The sequence below is a fragment of the Salvelinus sp. IW2-2015 genome, linkage group LG18 (genome assembly GCF_002910315.2).
Source record: "Salvelinus sp. IW2-2015 linkage group LG18, ASM291031v2, whole genome shotgun sequence".
NCBI lineage: Eukaryota > Metazoa > Chordata > Actinopteri > Salmoniformes > Salmonidae > Salvelinus > Salvelinus sp. IW2-2015.
The window spans coordinates 48,064,266-48,078,499 of record NC_036858.1 but is presented as its reverse complement, the minus strand read 5'-3'; the positions used below and the strand labels follow the sequence as shown (position 1 = coordinate 48,078,499).

The 14,234-nt window shown below is 42.9% G+C and overlaps 1 protein-coding gene across 2 annotated transcripts in view; it reads right to left on the bottom strand.

The window, feature by feature from the left end:
* Nucleotides 1-4,901: 4,901 nt before the first annotated feature.
* Nucleotides 4,902-14,234, bottom strand: part of LOC111977882 (tRNA (uracil-5-)-methyltransferase homolog B) — an 18,901-nt gene continuing 9,568 nt past the window's right edge. For both annotated transcript variants that reach the window (XM_024007649.2, XM_024007648.2), the window contains one exon: nucleotides 4,902-6,995. In XM_024007649.2, coding sequence (XP_023863417.1) covers nucleotides 6,375-6,995 — 621 coding nt within the window. In that variant the 3' untranslated portion in view covers nucleotides 4,902-6,374. The remainder of the gene's footprint in view (nucleotides 6,996-14,234) is intronic.

Below are 14,234 nucleotides of genomic sequence, written 5' to 3'. Positions count from 1 at the left end.
GTCATACTCATTACAATAAGGGACATTGCATTCTGTTGCTCATGGAGAGGATGTGGGATGATGGGAGTTGACTGAAACAATCCAACATTATGATTTATCCTGTTTGCTTCCAACACATCACTTGGACATATGAGTATAGGCTAGGCCTACTAATATAATATTGCAGCAAGTAATAGGCTAGGATATAAATATAATAACTATTAATATAATCTCATATACATATTCCAAATGTTCATTATTAAACTTGCTCCGGTACCGCTTTCCGTGCGGTAGCAGAGAGAACAGTCTATGACTTGGGTGGCTGGGAGTATTTGACCAATTTTAGGGCCTTCATCTGACACCGCCTGGTATAGAGGTCCTGGATGGCAGGGAGCTCGTACGCACTACCTTCTGTAGCACCTTGTGGTCAGATGCCAAGCAGTTGCCATACCAAGCGGTGATGCAGCCAGTCAATATGCTCTCAATGGTTAGCTCTATAACTTTTTGAGTCGTGCCCTCTTCATGACTGTGTTGGTGTTTGTGGACCATGATAGATCCTTAGTGATGTGAACACCGAGGAACTTGAAGCTCTCAACCTGCTCCACTACAGCCCTATTGAATGGGCGTGTGCTCTGCCTTCCGTTTCCTGTAGTCCACGATCAGCTCCTTTGTCTTGGAGGTTGTTGTCCTGGTACCACACTGCCAGGTCTCTGACTTCCTCCCTATAGGCTGCCTCATCATCGTCGGAGATCAGAGCTAGCACTGTCGTGTCGTCTATAAACTTAATGATGGTGTTGGAGCGGTCAAGCAGTCGTGGGTGAACATGGAGCACAGAAGGGGACTAAGCACGCACCCCTGCATTCTTTCATTGTTCCCCTCTAATCAGGGACTGATTTAGACCTGGGATACCAAATGGTTAATTAACAGGTAGAACAGAAAACCAGCAGGCTCCGGCCCTCGTAGGTTGTAAGAGTTGAATACCCCTGGTCTACAGCTTATCATGAGGTATTCGAATTCAGGCGATCAGAACCTTGAGACTTCCTTAATATTATATATTGCGCACCAGCTGTTGTTAACAAAGAAACACACATCTCCYCCCTTGAGTTTACCCGAGGCCGCCTTTCAATCCTGCCAATGCATAGAAAAAACAGCTAGATATATATTATCCATGTCCTTGTTCAGCCACGACTCTGAGAAACGTTTGTTAACAAGAAATTTGTGGCGTGGTTGAAAAACAAGTTTTAATGACTCCAAACCTAAGTGTATGTAAACTTCCAACTTCAACTGCACATGGAATTTACACTCTTGGTTGGATTTTAACCTGATATTTTCTGGTTGGTTTTTAACCATGTTCACTTGACTAAACACTGGATCTTTGGAAGGTTAACAGGCGTAGGTGTACACCTTTTAGCATAGAAAGCTTCACAGTGGAAGGCACATGTAATCATCAAAGAGTGGCCCATATTTGTCCTCTGAAAACTGCACATGTCAGGGCCTGTATTCATAAGGAGTTTCTGAGTAGAATTGTTAATCTAGGATCAGGGGCTTTAGGTATGAGAGTAAAAGTGCTGGTTTAGGATCAGTTTTAAAAATGTTACATCACAATGAATAAGATTACATGGACATGGGGTGACCTGATCCTAAATCTGCTTGAAACATGATTATAATAACTATGAATATAATCTCATACATATTAAACAAATAAAATATTTTAACTATCATGAAATCTCTTGAATCAATAGAATCCTCAATAGACTATTTTCTATAACAATATTGCTCATCCTGTAGCCTAGACCCATGTTTATATAATAGAGTAATTATGAATGAAATGACTTATATTTCAACAGGTGTTCAGGATCAAGCAAACACACCATAATAACACACCATATTTTACCTGTTAAAACATGACCTCAATACTGCAATGAGTCAACCAACCTTATATAGTTTAGACTACACTGCACTACAAATAAAGCAATTAAATAAGATCTGTAAAAGTACACAATAAAGTATATGGAAGCATCAAATATATTTTCCATATTGCACAAGTAGAGCACAATTGCTGTACATGGAGTTTCCTGCCTGGTTGAACTTTGACCTAGTATTTTCATATGCCAAAACCGGATCCTTGGAAGGAAAAAATACACCATATTTTAGGCTACCTGTTGGAACATGACAAGCCTTTAACTGCCCCTGCAATGCAATCCTAGAATACTTCCTTTATTGGTCCATTTACATGGCCCTAATGTATGTTTTGTGGTCACAGTACCCAACCTGACACATAACACACACGGGAGCAGCATAATTAAGGGCAGCTGGAGCAATTAGGGGTAAAGTGCCTTGCTCTAACGCACAACGGCGGTAAGTAGCATATGGGATGTTGAAATTCGGGACCCTCCGGCTGCCGTCTCATTCTTTGGAGATTTCCCCCCAGTCAGCTCCAGGATTGAAACCGGCAACCCTGAAGTTACCGACCCCTGTCTCTAATTACGAGGCTACCGCAGCCCGCGAGGTTGGTTGTCTCATGGCATGCAGATACACTGCAGATACAAATCTCATATCGCTGCTGAAAAGTACTTTAGTAATTACAAAGTACATGATTCTGTATTACAGAGCACAACCGTCATACATGAATTTTCCCTGCTGGTTGAACTTCAACCTAATATTTTCAACTTGCCAAAACTTGATCATTGGAAGGATCAAACACACAATTATAATCATGCTTCATATTTTACCTGTTGCAACAAGTCTTCAAAACTGCCATGAGCCAAACAATCTTACAGGTCACAACTCTTTGTAGGTAGAAAGAAACATACATTCTCTAATTCCATAAAGTAAACATACCTTTTTACTGGTCAGTTTGGACTGTCAGAATAAGGCCTTCAAGATAGGCTTGAATATCCTATAAAGTACAGTAAACGGTTGGATAATGAACTCTTTCTGTATTGAACAAGTAGGATAAACACAGCACACCCTTCATACATATAATTTACACAATTGGTTGGAATTTAACCTGATATTGTCTGGTTGGTTTTAAACCATGTTCACTTGCTCAAACACTGGATCCTTGGAAGGTTAACAGGTATAGGTGTGCCTGCACTGTGGAAAGCACGTTATCAAACAGTGGCTCATAATTGTCCTCTGAACACGGCATGTCAGTAAGATTGCTAATCTAGGATTTGGGGCCATATGGAAGATCTAAGGCCGTGTCTAGACTTGACAGTTCATACAGCTTTAGTATTCTGATGATAGATTTCTGATCATGGGAGTTCCAAACCCGTCATGTATCTACACACACCTACATTTAAATGTGTCTACCGGATTCCCTATTCCCGCACTGTATTCAAATGCCAGTATGCATTATACAAACGGTGGAATAGGTCAAATATGATACAAACACAACAACTGATGGCAGTAGCTAACTACTGTATGAGGCCAGCAAACACATTCCTCACATGCTAGGAACATATTTCCTCCAACGTTGTAATGAAAAAGTGCCTCTCGGTCCCAAAACACACGTTTTCTGGAGACTTGTAGGAGGGGTGCTGACGTCGCCCACTGTATGCGCTTTCGGTAGCCTGATTGCTTTCGGTAGCCTGGTAGCCTGATTGCCAACCTGGCACTGTCCTCCTGAAGTGGTCAGCCAGATCGGAATACAATCAGACCACAAGGGGGGACCTGATCCTAGATCAGCGCTCTTACTCAGACACTTGATACAGCCCCAGGTCCCCCAGTACATTCATTATAACCTAAAAGGCTCAACTGATCCTAGATCAGCACTCCTACCCTGAGACACTTTATGATTACAGCCCTGATGTGATGTTGACTAATCAATATATTAGAGAACATTCTAGAAATGTTATCACTCTGCAATCTGATTCAAGTTTGATGCAAATCTAGCAAACAACCAGGTAACTCCCCTTGTAATACAAGTCATATACGTGGCACTGACTGGTACCTACGCCATAAAGATAAACAAAACATGCATGCTCATCTTGACCCTCTGGAATCCATTTATCTCTTTTTCAACTACGTTTGACCATGTGGTCATCTGTCTCGCCAACCTGTCACTCTTCTACTAGCCTGGTCCCAGATCAGTTTGTGCTGTCTTGCCATCTCCTATGGTCACTGTCACAAGACAGCACAAACATATCTGGGACCAGGCTACTTATCTCCTGGCTTAGGGGCCAGTCTGTGATTAGCCCTACTGGTCAGCAGCTCTGGTGGTCTAGGTCTGGCATGACATCATCCCTCTGACCACTTCTGGGGAGAAAAAAACACACGCTGTTGTCAGGCATGCCAAGGAGCACATTACGACACATGAACAGCGTAACCTCTGTAGCTCAAACAGGCGGTTTCTCCTACTCTGTATTTGAAACATTATTTGCACATTACGTGCAATAAGTCAGTGAACTACAGTGGCAGTGAAGTACAGTGAACCAGTACCTTCAACCACAGCTCAAATTGAGGGGTTAAATTGAGGGGTTTCATTGTTAATGAAAATGGCAAAAAGCACACMTTTTAAGCTTAAGATTTTGAAGGGGGAAAAAGATATCCCTTTTATAAGCGTTATAAAAACATCGCTTAACTCTGTAATGCTTTAGGCTATAAACAAGCAGCAACTTTCATGAGAAAGGCGTGATTCTGATGCATATGGGGATATATTTGGTTCGAGGACTCAAAGCAAAGCAAAAATCGACTTTTCTTGGGAAGTAATCTAATGTGTGACTCTGTCAGCATCTATTGAGCGAATCTCTTTCTGAAGAATATGTTTAACTAATATACTTGATGGTTCATGTTAATTACAATATTATTATCATCATGAAATAGCCTACCCAAAATATGCCATGAGTCATGTTACAAAAGCCTGGGTAGAATTGTAGGAAATTTGCTTCTAAACCACAAAAATGTACTAGAGCAACCAATTTTTTTGGGGTGTAAAAACGTATTTATTCTTTCACAATAGCTTGTCAGTGGAACAATTATCATTCCTCACAATGGGCTACATATAGGGTGATTAGTGTGCTTCTGTCAGCAAGAACAGTATTGTTGTTCTCCATACTTCTATTATTCCACTTCTTCACAGTTTTGCTAGTGCTCCTACTTACTTGAAGCCTGACATACCTACTTGTGCMTTTGAAAATAAATCTAACGAGGCCAACATTTTTGTAGGCCTTTTCATCTAAGCTATGTCCTGGACAGTGCTGATTGTAAGTCATAAAAAATGAGAAAAGGCTATATTGAAATGCTTCTTGCCTCAAGTGTCTTGTTTTGTCCTTTTAGTACTTCAAACCAATTTGTAAAGTTGTGAATGTATATTCAACTTTTAAAGCATCTTAAATACATGTGATTTTATTTTAATTCCACCTTGGTCATAGACCTACGCCTCCCAGGAGTCCTCAGAACTGACCAATTAACAGCTGCTATCTATATGCATATGTCATAAATGATATATAAAAGGTGACATTGTCATTCCCACTGTAGAGTGAATTGCGAAATGTGACATAACGCAGTGTTTATACACCATTGATAGAATATGCGATACACTTATATGATTTGTGAAGCATTTATGTAGTGCTTATGAAGCCTTTATGTATGCTAAACTTTGTGAGTTGTATTTGGTTTAAAGCAGGACTGAAAATTGCTTACTTCCTGCATTGATCCCAAACTTGTCAAATATGTCCATGATTTATTTTGTTCTAAGTTTGTTATATGTTAACTATGGGTTTTTAGAAGGGAGAACTGATCAAATACTGTAGATTCCACCCTAGTTGATCAAGTTTATGGGTACCTTCTGTCTTGTATGTCAGCAATAATGGAAGATGTGTACCATACCTGAAGGCTACACAGTATAAGTTAACAGTTGGACCATTGGACTCCACAGCACCACCTAGTGTAGATATATAGACTTTATGCCTACTCAGTTCAGGCATGTAATGAAGTAACAGGAAATACAGCATGTGCATATGCCTCATTCAAATACAGAATACAGGAAGATAGTGTAGAATCTATACTTGCATTTTGTGAGCAAGCAACCCCAAACACACTTCCCCTGCTCTCCACTCATTTTCTACTTTTGATCCATTCACAAAAGGCAGGAAATGTTTTGCTTCACTGCTGCTGCAGGATATAGGAACACAACCCCCTCATTAGACTTGCATCTGTCTCTGAATAACACAACTTTCATTCAACATTCTACATGACATTGAAAAGCTCTCAGCATTTAAAAAAATGTAATAATCACTTTCCTTTTTGAGAGGATTTTGGAATTGAGTTTCCACTGATTTGACTGTTTTATCTCTGTAGTCATCACACAATCCAGAGGACACCATTCACTATGTGTAAAAATTCACTATGTGTAAGAAACTTGATATGGAAGTTGTAGTGGTAGTAATTAACTATCTTTCAAAGACCAGCAGCAGTTCGCAGTGTGGCGTGTGAGGGAACATATCCACAGGCACAGCCACAGTCGGCCTGAAAGCCTCGCCTGTCAGCTTCCTATGTGGGTCGGGACTGCAACACAGCTCCCTGAAGTTCCTCATGGCCTCTCCTTCGGGTTTGCAGGAAATATAGAGCAGCCTGCGGATGGATGAGTTATTCCTTAGAGCCCGGATCACACGATAATGCAGGCCAGCGCGGGCTGGGTTCACCACAGCCGTGAGGGGGCCTCCAGAGTCAGTGGTGGAGCCCAGGACCTCCATGAGCCCAGGAAGGACAACCTCGGCTTTCCCAGGGAGGAACTCACAATTCTGGATCTGGTTGAGGGCTGCGTTGTGCCTGGCGTCTTCCACGGCCTGCTGGATAAGTTCTATCCCGATGACCCGGTCCGCTCTGGGGGACATGGTGATACCGATGGCCCCCGTTCCACAGCACACATCCAAGAGTGTGCCCCCTCCTCCTCCCTCTCGAGCTCCATTCGGGAGGCCCATCTCTCTCACTGTGCGGTACAGCGAATCCGCCGCCCCTTGGTTCACCTGGAAGAAGGCGTCTGCCGAGATGCGGAACTTGAACCCCAAAATCTGTGGATGATATAAGTGCATGATAAATACATCTTAGGGATGCACATTTCTGTCAATTTTGCTGCCGACTTATTTATCCTCAATAACCGGTCAACAAACTGTACATTTTTTTGCAAACAATAAAATGAAGTGACCAACAGAAAATACTACCAGAGATCTGTGTATAATGACGAGATGCTTATGTTCTCGCCCTAACAATGGGAGTCGTCCCAAGGCGGGAAGGCAGGCGACAAGCTTAGGCCCAAAATAAGCCCATAGAAACGTATTGGGCTTATTTTGGACATATTTTGGCGAGAGAGAAACCTCGTTTTGCCTCATCCTCCCTGATACTATGCATTCATACAAGGACCGGATATTTTTTATTAAGAGCTAAATGAAAACATGCAACAATAGCAAGCCTATCGTCTTACAGTTCATACGGCTACAGCCTATTATTGAACATACAACTCCTGTAATGAAGCAGCTAACAAAAAGCCGACTCCAACGTCATTCTAGAGGATTTGGCAGTACGTCCAACCGGCCTCACAGCCGCAGACCACGTATAACCACGCCAGCCCAGGGTCTCCACATCCGGCTTCCTCACCTGCGGGATTGTCTGATACCAACCACCCAGACAGCTGATGAAACTGTGGGTTTGCACAACCGAATAATTTCTCCACAAACTGTCAGAAACGGTCTCAGGGAAGCACATCTGCGTGCTCGTCGTCCTCACCAGGATCTTGACCTGATTGCTGTTTGGCGTCGCTACCGACTTCGGTTGGCAAATGTTCACCTTCGAACTATACCGGCCAGATGGCAGACAGTGTGTATGGTGTTGTGTGGGGGAGCGGTTTGCTGATGTTAACATTGTGAACAGAGTGCCCCATGGTGGCAGCGGGGTTATGGTATGGGCAGGCATAAGCTACGGACAACGAACACTATTGTATTTTATCAATGGCAATTTTAATGCACAGAGACACCGTGACGAGATCCTGAGGACCATTCTCGTGCCATTCATCTGCCGCCATCACCTCATGTTTCAGCATGATAATGCACAACCCCATGTCGCAAGGATCTGTATACAATTCCTGGAAGATGAAAATGTCCCAGTTCTTCCATGGCTTGCATATTCACCAGACATGTCACCAATTGAGCATGGTTGAGATGCTTTGGATCGACGTATACGACAGCGTGTTCCAGTTCTATCCAGCAAATTCACACAGCCATTGAAGAGGAGTGGGACAACATTCCACAGGACATAATCAACAACTCTATGCAAAGGAGATTTGTCGCGCTGCATGAGGCAAATGGTGGTCACACAAGATACTGACCGGTTTTCTGATCCACGCCCCTACCTTTTTTTCAAGGTATCGGTGACCAACAGATGCATATCTTTATTCCCGGTCATGTGAAATCCATAAATTAGGTCCTAATGAAATTATTTCAATTGACTGATTTCCTTATATGAACTGTAACTCAGTAAAATATTTGAAATTGTTGAATGTTGTGTTCATATTTTTGTTCAGTGTAATAGTAACAACTACACTCTTAGAAAAAAGGGTTCCAAAAGGGTTCTCCGGCTATCCCCATATAAGAACCCTTTTTGGTTCCAGGTAGAAACCTTTTATGTTCCATGTAGAACACTTTGGAGAAAGGGTTCTACATGGAAACCAAATGGGTTCTACCTGGACCCAAAAGGGTTCTTCAAACAGTTTCCCTATGGGAATAGCCGAAGAACCCTTTAAAGTTCTAATACTACTATGATTGTGCCTTTGGATGATATGAAAACATATAGAACAGGAGAGAAATTCTGGTTAATGGCATGAGGAAGTCTTTATAAAATACACTATATATACACACAACATATCGAAAAGTATGTGGACACCCCTTCAAAATAGTGGATTTGGCCATTTCAGCCACACCTGTTGCTGACAGGTGTATAACATCTAGCACACAGCCATGCAATCTCCATAGACAAAACATGGCAGTAGAATGGCCTTCAAAGTGGCAGCGTTATATGATGTCACCTTTCCAACAAGTCAGTTCATCAAATTTCTGCCTTGCTAGAGCTGCCCCGGTCAACTGCGATGTTACTGTGAAGTGGAAACGTCTAGGAGCAACAACGACTCATCTAAGAACTGGTAGGCCACACAAGCKCACAGAACTGGACCGCTGAGTGCCGAAGCGCGTAAAGATAGTCTGTCCTCAGTTGCCACACCATTATTCCGAGTTCCAAACTACCTCTGGAAGCAACGTTAGCACAAGAACTGTTCATCGGGAGCTTCATGAAATGGGTTTCCATGGCYGGGCAGCAGCACACAAACCTAAGATCATCATGTGCAACGTCAAAAGTCAGCTGGAATGGTGTAAAGCTCACCACCATTGAACTCGGGAGCAGTGGAAACGCGTTCTCTGGAGTGATGAATCACACTTCACCATCTGGCAGTCCGACGGACGACTGGGTTTTGAGGATGCCAAGAGAACTCTACCTGCCCCAATGCATAGTGCCAACAGTAAAGTTTGGTGGAGGAGGAATAATGGTCTGGGGCTGTTTTTCATTGTTTGGTCTAGGCCCCTTAGTTCCAGTGAAGGGAAAACTTAACTCTACAGCATACAATGACATTCTAGACGATTCTGTGCTTCTAACTTTGTGGCAACAGTTTGGGGAAGGCCCTTTTCTGTTTCAGCATGACAATGCCCCCGTGCACAAAGCGAGGGCCATACAGAAATGGTTTATCGAGATCGGTGTGAATAACTTGACTGGCCTGCACAGAGCCCTGATCTCAACCCCATCAAACACCTTTGGGATGAATTGGACTACTGACTTCGAGCCTAATCACCCAACATCAGTGCCCAACCTCACTAATACTAGTGGCTGAATGGAAGCAAGTCCCCTCAGCAATGTTCCAACATCAAGTAGAAAGCCTTCCCAGAAGAGTTATGGCAGCAAAGGGGGGACCAACTCCATATTAATGCCCATGATTTTGGAATGAGATGTTTGACGAGCAGGTGTCCACATGCTTTTGGTAATGTGGTGTAATTACCTCCACGTTTCTACGGTTGGATTTTCGCAAGGCTACTTTGAAGCAAGGTTAAACATGCCTCATTATTTGAAGGAAAGTAAAACGTTCAGGTTTCAAACAATTATACTGCCTCAAGCTCACATTGCAAAGGGGTGGGTGAAACACTGATATGTCAACGGTAGGCAGGCTATAGCCTATACACCCGAATGTCGATTGGGAGGCGCGTTTTAATTAAGAGTTGAGATATGATAAATAAAAATAGCTCCTTTTAATCCAGGCCACCAAAGTTAACACGCAATTGCATTTAGAATTGTTATTTGTTGTGCAATGACTGGGCTTACAGAAGCAGGTTTCACTCCAGTAGCCTACAGACTTTATGAGGAGCTACTCTCGCGCTGTCTGACAGGTGGTAGGCTATTCTACTTCTCAAACTAGGCTCTGTATGCTGTGCACGTTTGATAAATAATATGCATGACGACTAAGAAAATACACTTTAATTTAATTCCACACAATTATGCAGATTACCCTACAGACCGATAAGCATGACCAGTCAAATGTATTTCCGGCGGCTAACCGATTAATGATTAACATCCCTAATATATCTAATTTATAGTAATGACCTTTAAGCAAAATAGATTTAGAAATGTCACTGTCCTTCTTCCACAATAACCTACACTGCTAAACTCTATCAACATGTAGTTAAAAAGCACTATGGTACTTTTTAATGGTACATTTACAAATATAAATTATGATAGATTTGGGTAATTGGTGAAATAAGTATAGCCAGTTATAATTGTAATGGGTTAATAGATAATAAGAAAAGACAAACAATATTTACCTTCAACGCTGGTCYGACCAATCGGATTCCACACTTCAAGATTGCTTCGATCACGTGGACTGTGATATGTTCCGGATAGCCTCAGAAAACAACATTGATGTATACGCTGATTCGGTGAGCGAGGTTATTAGCATGTGCATTGGTGATGTTGTACCCACGGTGACTATTACAACCTTCCCCAACCAGAAACAGTGGATTGATGGCAGCATTCGCGCAAAACTGAAAGCGCAAATCACTGCTTTTAATCATGGCAAGGCGACCGAAAACAAGACCGAATACAAACAGTGTAGCTATTCCCTCCGCAAGGCAATCAAACAAGCTAAGCGTCAGTATAGAGACAAAGTAGAGTCGCAATTAAACCGCTCAGACATGAGACGTATGTGGCAGGGTCTACAGTCAATCACGGATTACAAAAAGAAAACCAGCCCCGTCGCAGACACCAACGTCTTGCTACCAGACAAACTAAACAACTTCTTTGCTCGCTTTGAGGACAATTCAGTACCACTGACATGGCCCGCTATCAAAACCTGTGGGCTCTCCTTCACCGCGGCCAACGTGAGTAAAACATTTAAACGTGTTAACCCTCGCAAGGCTGCCGGCCCAGACTGCATCCCTAGCTGCTTCCTCAGAGCATGCGCAGACCAGCTGGCTGGTGTGTTTATGGACATATTCAATCAATCCCTATCCCAGTCTGCTGTCCCCACATGCTTCAAGAAGGTGACCATTGTTCCTGTTCCCAAGAAAGCTAAGGTAACTGAGCTAAACAACTATCGCCCTAACCCATCTAGACAAGAGGAATACCTATGTAAGAATGCTGTTCATCGATTACAGCTCAGCATTTAACACCATAGTACCCTCCAAACTCGTCATTAAGCTGGAGGCCCTGGGTCTCGACCCCGCCCTGTGCAATTGGGTCTTGGCACCTCCGTACCTTCAGGCTCTGATCAGGCCCTACACCCAAACAAGGGCACTGCGTTCATCCACCTCTGGCCTTCTGGCCATGCTCGCCTTCCCTACCTCTGAGGAAGTACAGTTCCGCGTCAGCCCAGTCAAAACTGTTCGCTGCTCTGGCACCCCAATGGTGGAACAACTCCCTCACACGCCAGTCAGCGGAGTCAATCACCACCTTCGCGGAGCACCTGAAACCCCACCTCTTTAGGAATACCTAGGATAGGATAAAGTAATCCTCTAACCCCCCCCCTTAAAGATTAGATGCACTATTTGTAAAGTGGTTGTTCCACTGGATATCATAAGGTGCATGCACCAATTTGTAAGTCGCTCTGGATAAGAGCGTCTGCTAAATGACTTAAATGTAAATGTAAATGTCTTGGACTTTTCTGACGGGCCGCCCCCAGGTGGTGAGGGTAGGAAACATCTCCACCCCGCTGATCCTCAACACTGGGGCCCACAAGTGTGCGTTCTCAGCCTCTCTCCTGTACTCCTGTTCACCCATGACTGCGTGGCCATGCACGCCTCCACATCAATCATCAAGTTGCCGACGACACTACAGTGGTAGGCTTGATTACCAACAACGACGAGACGGCCTACAGAAGGAGGTGAGGGCCCTCGGAGTGGGGTGTACGGAAAATAACCTCACACTCACTCAACATCAACAAAACAAAGGATATGATTGTGGACTTCACAAAACAGCGAGAGGAGCACCCCCCTATCCACATCGACGGGACAGTAGTGAAGAAGGTGGAAAGTTTTAAGTTCCTTGGCGTACACATCACGGACAAACTGAATGGTCCACCCACACCGTGATGAAGAAAGCCGCAACAGTGCCTCTTCAACTTCAGAGGCTGAAGAAATTTGGCTTGTCACCGAAAACACTCAAACTTTTACAGATGCACAAATCGAGAGCTATCTGTCGGGCTGTATCACCGCCTGGTACGGCAACTGCTCCGCCCACAACCGTAAGGCTCTCTCAGAGGGTAGTGAGGTCTGACAACGCATCACCGGGGGCAAACTACCTGCCCTCCAGGACACCTCCACCACCCGATTTCACCAGGAAGGCCAAAAAGCCATCAAGGACAACAACCACCCGGACGCACTGCTGTTTACCCCGTTATCATCCAGAAGGCCAGGTCAGTACAGGTGCATCAAAGCTGGGACCGAGAGACTGAAAAACAGCTTCTATGCTCAGATGCATACGATTAGCTAAAACAAGCCGATCTACTAACATTGAAGTGCTGCTGCCAAATCATTACTGACCAATCTCTAGCCCTTTAATATTTAATCATGGATGTAATAATTGTATCTTACTATAGCTTTGATCTATTCACTTTGATTCATAATGTTTACATATCCCTACACTACTAACTCATTGTATATACGTACTCTTGTTATCCATTCTACTGCATCTTGCTATGCCGTTCCCATCGCTCATCCTATTATTTATATGTACATATTCTTATTCATTCCTTTACACTTGTGTGTATAGGTAGTTGTTGTGAAATTGTTAGATTACTGTGTAGATATTACTGCAGGGTCGGAACTAGAAGCACAGCATTTCGCTACACCGCATTAACATCTGCTAACCATGTGTATGTGACCAATAAATTTATTGGCTTAAAGAGAAAGAACATAATATCTATTGTTTACAGAAAACTCATTCAACAATTTTAGATGAAGTGTTGTGTGGAAAAAAGACTGGGGGGTGAAATATATTTCTCCCAGGGGCAAAGAAACTCAAAAGGGGTGATGAATAAAATTAACGTAATATTGATCCGAATGTGCAAAATTGTCCAAACGATCCGCAAGGCAGATGGATGATTACTTATGTTATTGGACCATAAACAGATATGGCTCATTAACCTTACATGATGAGCCATGTTTCTTTGAATATAGATATAAATATCAACCCTACAAGCAATACAAGACGCTATTATTATGGTGGAGATTGTAATACTGTTTTAAATACCTCGATGGACCATAAAGGAAATCACACTATACAAACTATCACCTTCATGCTCTTAAGAAATCACAAATGTCATGGATATTATTGGAAACTAGTGGATATATGGAGGCTTAAATATCTGACCTGTGAGATATACATGAAGGAGGCTCAATCAAGCTAGTGTCTCTTGACTACTTTACTGATCATTCTCGTTGGCACCAAAAGTGTTGATAGGGGAGAGATGCGTCAACTATCAGATACATACTCTTACTGAATTTCCACATGGGCGAGGATATTGGATTTCATAAGCCTATTGGATTATAACTTTTTTTATTTTTTAAACTAGGCAGAGGAATGTTGAACTAAACGTACAGTTGAAGTGGGAAGTTTACATACACTTATGTTGGAGTCATTAACACTAGTTTTTCAACCACTCCACAAATGTCTTGTTAACAACTATAGTTTTGGCAAGTCGGTTAGGACATCTACTTTGTGTGCTG